Consider the following 7,211-nt stretch of genomic DNA (forward strand, 5'->3'; position numbering starts at 1 on the left):
TAAATCTCACTGATTTGCCATATACATTATGTAGATTCTAAGTTTCAGGCCAACCAGTTGTATTAATGGCTCTAGCTATATACAAATAAGTCGGTACTAAGTAATTCTTCTTCCTATACTACATGGCACTTTTTCCACCTCGAGCAAATCGTTTTTCTATTTGTTTAAAGGATGACAGTGTCAAGCGTTCCTTTACAGTTTTCTTGTGCAAGGACGGCGATAGATTTCTTCACACGAAGGGCGGATAGTCGAACTGCTGGATTTGGATGCCAACATTCTTTAATTATTCTGGAGAAATGGGAGAGTACCTAAAATTCCCAGGAAAGTAATGTAATGTATCAGCAATGTAATTTTAAGGTAGATATTTAACAAATAGACTTACCGGGTCTGATGCCCAACGGTTAGGAATTTCAGGTCTATAGCCATCAACACAGACAACTTTTCTCATTTCCTCAAAAGAAGGATCAGCAAGGACAACATCTTGAAATGGTGCTTGGTAGTCTTCAGCGATTCCATTTGCCATGGTGCGACAGCATAGTTCCCACAGTACAAGTGCAAAAGCATACATATCCACACGTTTGTACCTGTTTTATAGATAAGAATACATTGTACGTAATATTATCGAGTAAGTTTAAATTAACTTAGGATTCACTTACGCGTCAAAAGATGCCATATTCATGCTATATCAACAAAATAATGGATTATAATTATAATCAAGAATAAAATTTGTTTAATAGACAAAACAGTTATTGGAGTTTTACCATTCGTCCAATATTTCAGGAGCCATGTAGCGCTTTGTCCCAACCTTTGGATTTGGAAACACATTTAATTCCCCAGTGTCTCGTTTGTGGGTGACCTGAAATACCAGCTCAGACAGTTATAGATACCATCAAAGCATCACACCACCGCATTTGTGACAAATGATTTGTCACTTACAGCCATTCCGAAATCAGCAATAATGCAGGATTCATTGCAGCTCACAAGAATATTCTTGGATTTTAAATCTCTATGTGCAATTCCAGGTCGACTCTGAGCAGAACATTAGTAACAGAGCATTTTTGAATTTTTTTTCCTTAGTTAAAATAAAATAGGTATTTAAAAAAATCGTGAATATGTATGCTTACCTCTGTTCCGACCATTTCACTGTGCAAAAACGCCAAACCGTTTGCCAGTGAGTATGCCAACTTGAAGAGCTGTGGATGTTCGATCGTCTTCTTGTTAAGAAAGTCATACAATGAACCGTTTCGATGATAATGAGTAACCAGCCAGAGTTGCGTCATCTAGACAAGAGATAAAAATATTGTTTTGTTTCTTGAAAGTTTCAATTTTGCAACTTTTGTTGAAACCGGATAATAGCAATATTTCGACTTACAGAATTCCTAGAAGTCATATCAGAGCCATAAAATCCCAAAATATTGTTGTGTCGCAACATTACAGTGCTGTAGATCTCCGTTTCACGAATCCACGACGCCTCATCCCTTGTTGCAAATATTTTCACGGCCACATTCTCACAGTTCCACTGTAAAATTATTAAATTGCTTAAATATTGTAACAACTATTGTGAATTATGCATTCAACGTACCACCGCACGCCAAACTTCACCAAACCGTCCTTTTCCAATGCACTCGACAAGCTGAATATTTTTTGCCAGGGTTCTCTGAATCAAAAGAGGAAGTCCGGAACCACTCCCCGATGTCATTGAGCCATCCAAGTATTCTTTGAGGGTGCTGTCTCCCGCTGATTTGGCTTGTAATTCTTCGTCATTTAATGGATAAAAATTTTCCCTGTGTGCCTTCATTAACTCGTCCATCCTTCGTTTGTGCGTCCTTCGTACACATTTTATAGTAACAGCAATAATAACCACGAAGAATATGATGGTAAATCCAAAAGCGATGTAAATAACGGTAGTGTCGAAATCGCTGGAAGCGTTGGGATCAGTTAAATCTACAAAAAAATAAGTGGATTAATTTATAATTAATTATTCATACGTAATTATTCATTCAATAATATAAATATAAAATTAACAGTAATTAATAAATTGACAAAGAAAATAACTAACCCTGGCGTGCTTCCGGCATATCGGGAAATTCCCCACTGTTACAGAAATCGCGACTGGAACAACATTCCGTGGAATAGCCAGCAACAAAGTCATAATCTGGATTACTTGCGTTGTGTGCTTGTTTAGATGGTTTCGAATGTGACCGTGAGTTACACGTAAAGGGGATTCTGTCCCTGCTGTTGACACAACCTTTGGAAAAACGTTCATATCCATAACTATCTCGATGACGGGAAGACCAACACTGTATAAAAATCAAGCCCATTATCTTTATTTAATTTCAACTAATAAATAGTCTTTATTCTCAACGCCACTAAAGACGACTCACCATTACAGCGTTACTGCAACTGTACACATGCTCGCAGTGTGGACTGTCACAAGCACTGCAAACCAGTCTTTTTTCTCCAGAAGTTGTGGTCAAATTCTCATTCGTAGGTCCAAGTCTCAATCCTGCATCTAACAAACTTCCACCCTCGTCCTTCCGCTCGGTCACATCTTCGACCCCCTCAGTAGGGTCTTCGTAAACAACGAGGGGAGGTCGTTCTCGATTTATTCGGTTGTTTCTCGTGTTTGGAACATACTCTGAATTAGAAGGAGTAATAAAGAGATAAATATGAAACTTAACTTACATACAACCAAGAATATAATGCAGCTTTAAAATATTAGTGCTGAGCCTTACTCGCTGTGACAGCCGCACCATTCACAGGATGAAAATAAATCATTCCCAATCCCAGGCAGCATATTGAAATGACAATTAACCTAGGTTTTTTACACGCTCGTCTTTGTTTCATTTCCATGTTGTACTCGTTGAACGCTAACTGCCTACAATATAACTAACTAACTTTAATTTAAACCTAAAAGATACTACTTAGCGAAGAACACGATATTTGAAATTTAAAATAATTTGACTGTGTTTTCGAGTCGAGATTCTTAAAATAATTTTACTATTAACATGAAAGGTTCACAATATGATGGTTTCCTAGCCTAGTTTTACGTTTGGGTCATTAAACTTACACCTGAGGTCAACTAATTGACCTCACTCACTCCACACTCCACAATCAAAACAAACATTAGAACATTTCTTCTTCCATCGTTCTTACATTTTGTTTGAAGGAAGGGTGGTGGTATTCATGATATTACATTGCTACAAACTAAATTAAACTACTCGAAACTTTTTGTGTGGGTGTCTAAATTATTAATTAACTCGACTAAATTTAATAAATACACGATTGAATTGTTTGGGTAAATATGAATGAAAACAGCTTTGAGTTTTGAGCTTGGTGCTGGTCCAATTAGTTTCTCGACAGAAAGGCGACATGAGACTCTTAGCATTAGAACACTCATTTGAGGCAAAGTGAAAAAAATCTTCACAATTAAGATTAGATTTCTCAATATAATTTTGATACTTAATGATTTAATAAGTATAATTAATGGCTGTGAAATAATATTATTCATGAAAAAAGTATGTACTATTGTTGGTAAAGATAATGGGCTGATGGTAGTTTTAAAATGACAGCACAATGTGCATGGTTTTTCTACTTACATGCAACACTGGAAAATTTACTTATTTATAGACTTTTAAATAACTGTTCTTATATGACAATTTTCTATATTATCCATCCTAAACTGATTTCACATTTTGATTTAATTGTAATTATGAAATGCTTATTATTAGAGAAAGTGAAAGCAGGTGAAAGCAGGACTGTGCTATCTCTTGAACTGTCAATGATATAAAAATCTCTAACCATATTGGTTTATTTGCACATTCTGTATGTCATTATGCACACACCTAATTATATCAAATATGACAAATACTACACTAAAGTTAAGTAATATATAATGTACATTTCCTGTCTGAACAATTACGTCAGTATTAGTCACGATTTTTGCATAGACAAATCCGCTTCTGCCCCTGTCCGAGCGAAAATGTAACATTTATCCACACAGCATAAACAGCAGTCAACATTCGTCATTCTGCATCATTCATTCAGGTGGATCTTGATTTTTGTTGCAAATTATTAATTTTGTACATATAATATATTTTCGTAAAAATAAGTAATAAATGCTCTTTTCCACCTCAATTTACTCCCTTCTCCAAAATCAGACTCTGACTACGTGGGAATTTCTTGAGGCACTGGACCGGTTTGTCGTGCAACCTCTGATTTTGGCAGCATCGAACTTCAGCAATTCCACAATTACTACTTTCACCTCTGCGGATCTTCTCACAAACATTACAACTTTCACCACTTTCACCATTTTTGACCTTGACATCTTTGATGAGTTCCAGTGGAAATTGTGCAAAATCTTGGGTTTCATCGTAGTCACAAATATCGCACTTATCTATTTTTTCTGGAGGAGGGTGTACGGATCTAAAATAATCGACAAATTTATGCAGCCCTCCTCGTCCACAAAACTAATTGAAGAACTGAAAAATTCAATTTCTGAGCTCAAATTACCAAAAGAACATTCCCCTCGGATTTAAACGTTCAAGCTTCAATTCAATTTTCTTCCCAATACACCGTGATAATATTTTTCTGAAAATTTAACGCAATTCAATATGGATGCTCTAAAAAAGTTTTTGCAAAAGAAGAAGACAGATAAAGCGTTCAAGGGGGCTGGTCCTGGACAAAAGCTTACGACAGAGGGAGCAGCGAAAGCACAACAAGGAGGAAGCACTTCAGCAAAGTCACGCCAGCAATCGACATCAACTTCATCGTCATCTGGTCATGGACAACACCATCAACATCAAAAGTCTTCCGGGGGCGGGGTTCCCTCTTCGGAGGAGAAACGTGCTGCAGCAGCTGCAGCTTTGGCAAGACTGGAAAAGACCAGGAAGCCAGGGGAGGTTGATCCAGATAAATTACTGGCAAGCAGGCAAATGGCGTTTATTAAAGGTGAGTAATTATTTTGAGATTAGTAAATGCTTCCTACTAGTGAGATTTAATGAGGAGGACAGATTGAATACAAGTTTGCATGTTAATTTTTGACAGAACAAGCAAGACGAGAACTTGACGCGGAGAAAGAGAAAGCAATGGAGACAACGAAAGATGACCATTCCGCTTCTGGAGGGGGAAATGACCAAGAAGAGACAGTTAGACCCACCCGGACCAGAGCGACAAATCCGGAATCTATGGCAGTCAGTGGGGTGTACTTTTGTTGTCCGCTAATTGGTGAGACCCGAGATAATAATACTACACCTGAATGAAGTAAGGGATTTGTGACTGAATGTGCTTATTGTTGCAGGACCTGAGATTCTTACCAAGAGTGAGATTGAAGATAATATTAAAAATTTCTTGCTTGATCAACCAGAGGAAGAAATCGGAGTTACTTCATGTTTGGTAGGTATTCACGAATTTACGATATTGATTGACATTAGTACAGTTTATTTAATGCATTAAATTTGCTCGTGAATTGAATTACAGATGATCCATTCATGCAACAAACCTTACGAGAAAGTAAGCCTTTAAAAAAATAGGACACAATAAAAGTGTAATAATTTGATTATGTATGTATCTTATTCTTTCTTATTGCTTCACAGATCACCAACTGTGTTGAAACTTTATGCAAATATTTAGACAACATAATTAGCAACCCAAATGAACCCAAATTTCAAAGGATCCGTTGTTCCAATAAAGTATTTCAAGAAAAAGTTGGATGTGTTTTGGGTGCTGAGCAGTTTTTGAGGTCGGCTGGATTTCATAAAACGGTGATGAAAGTAGATTCCACCTCCGACATTGAAGAAGAGTTTTGGGTATTCCATCCACAAGATGAGTCCTCCTTCACAGCACTTTTAACTGTACGTAAAATATCACGATTTATTTTTCTTATTGGCGAATGAAATTTTAACTAAAATCAAATCTTTCCAATTTTCTTTACAGGAGCTTCGTGATATGCTTCGACAAACGACACCAATAAAGCCTGAACTGGATCGTAATCTTCAAGTGTTGATGCCTCTGCAGGTGAAATCAAAACGTGACCTTCCCGATGAATTTTATACTCTAACTCTCGAAGAGGTTAAGAGGGAACAACAATTAAAGTCCGAAGCGGTAGAAAACCAACAGATTTTAAGAACCAAAGCAATGCGTGAACGCGATGAGCTGAGGGAACAAAGGCTGTACCGGTATGGCATCATGAGAATTCGTTTCCCTGATGGATTTACTCTTCAGGTACATTAATATACATGCAATTGTTGTAAAGTTTATTTATTATGAACCCGTAAATTATCCTATCCTTTGATTACAGGGGACTTTCAAAGCCCATGAAAAACTCTCGAGTCTGTACGACTTTGTCCACGAGAATTTAATGCAAGACATCAAATTCGAGCTAGTTCGTTCAGGTGGGGAAGCTTTAACAGATTTGGATGCTTCTCTCGCCGACCTTAAACTACCACCCTCCTCGATTCTGAACTTTAAAGTGGACTCTGCTCCAGCCCCACTGGCCACGGGTGAAGTTTCTTTTCTAAAACCGGAAATTTTAGCTCTAGTCACACCCCTCGAATAAAAAATTATCCTCGATCATCCTTTTTCGTCGATCTCCTTTATACGCATTTCCTTGCTATCTGTGTAATCAAGATTCCAGGGCCTATAAGATAAGTTAATTATCGCAATTCTTTGTCATTATAAAATTTATGGAAATTTTATCTAATCATCGACTACCTCCCTGTGAACAGTTTTATAATAACGTTATTTCCAAATCAATATATCCTACGAGAGAATTTCATACTCGCAAAAAAACACGTTTATATTCTTCAAATTACTTACTTGTCGTCTTCGTCATAAAGTTATGTACAATTTATAAATAATCCGATCTGAATAAACGATATAAATGAATACTTTCACCATACCACGTATCGTACTCATACATCTATAACATTAAATCTTATTATGCATGCATGCATCAACTTTTATACAACTACCGAACGTGAATCTGTTTACAGATTCTTGACAGACAAGCCCCGGACAAATTTTGTTATTTGTTTGTTAAAGATAAAGCCATGATTACGATATGAATGGCGATCTATGCAGAAGAATAACAACCTCCACAATCAAATCACTACTTTTATTTATGCAAGAGTGAAGGCCAACAGCAAAAACTGGGTTCATAAATAATACCAGCCAAGCAACAGAAAACTTTAAGCAGTTAAAGGTTTACCATA

At 36.8% G+C, this 7,211-nt stretch overlaps 2 protein-coding genes across 3 annotated transcripts; one reads left to right on the top strand and one right to left on the bottom strand.

The window, feature by feature from the left end:
* Positions 1-90: 90 nt before the first annotated feature.
* On the bottom strand, positions 91-3,340 carry LOC110858442 (activin receptor type-1). The gene is made up of 11 exons (XM_022107225.2): positions 2,736-3,340; positions 2,385-2,638; positions 2,060-2,300; positions 1,583-1,944; positions 1,373-1,519; positions 1,125-1,280; positions 937-1,029; positions 762-856; positions 657-680; positions 383-584; positions 91-308 (listed from the first exon to the last, which is right to left on the bottom strand). Exons 1-11 carry the CDS (start codon positions 2,851-2,853, stop codon positions 165-167), a joined length of 1,836 nt encoding a protein of 611 aa, XP_021962917.1. The 5' UTR covers positions 2,854-3,340; the 3' UTR covers positions 91-164.
* A 597-nt stretch (positions 3,341-3,937) lies between these two features.
* Positions 3,938-6,898, top strand: LOC110858611 (UBX domain-containing protein 6). Of its 2 annotated transcripts, XM_022107433.2 has the most exons (8): positions 3,938-4,047; positions 4,161-4,950; positions 5,047-5,226; positions 5,300-5,394; positions 5,479-5,511; positions 5,595-5,852; positions 5,935-6,222; positions 6,299-6,898. In XM_022107433.2, exons 2-8 carry the CDS (start codon positions 4,614-4,616, stop codon positions 6,554-6,556), a joined length of 1,449 nt encoding a protein of 482 aa, XP_021963125.1. In that variant the 5' UTR covers positions 3,938-4,047; positions 4,161-4,613; the 3' UTR covers positions 6,557-6,898. The 2 variants fall into 2 exon arrangements, with proteins under 2 accessions (XP_021963125.1, XP_035714679.1); XM_035858786.1 differs by having other exon boundaries at positions 4,018-4,950.
* Positions 6,899-7,211: the final 313 nt, after the last annotated feature.

This window comes from Folsomia candida, unplaced genomic scaffold (assembly GCF_002217175.1).
Source record: "Folsomia candida strain VU population unplaced genomic scaffold, ASM221717v1 Fcan01_Sc021, whole genome shotgun sequence".
In the NCBI taxonomy this organism is placed as follows: domain Eukaryota; kingdom Metazoa; phylum Arthropoda; class Collembola; order Entomobryomorpha; family Isotomidae; genus Folsomia; species Folsomia candida.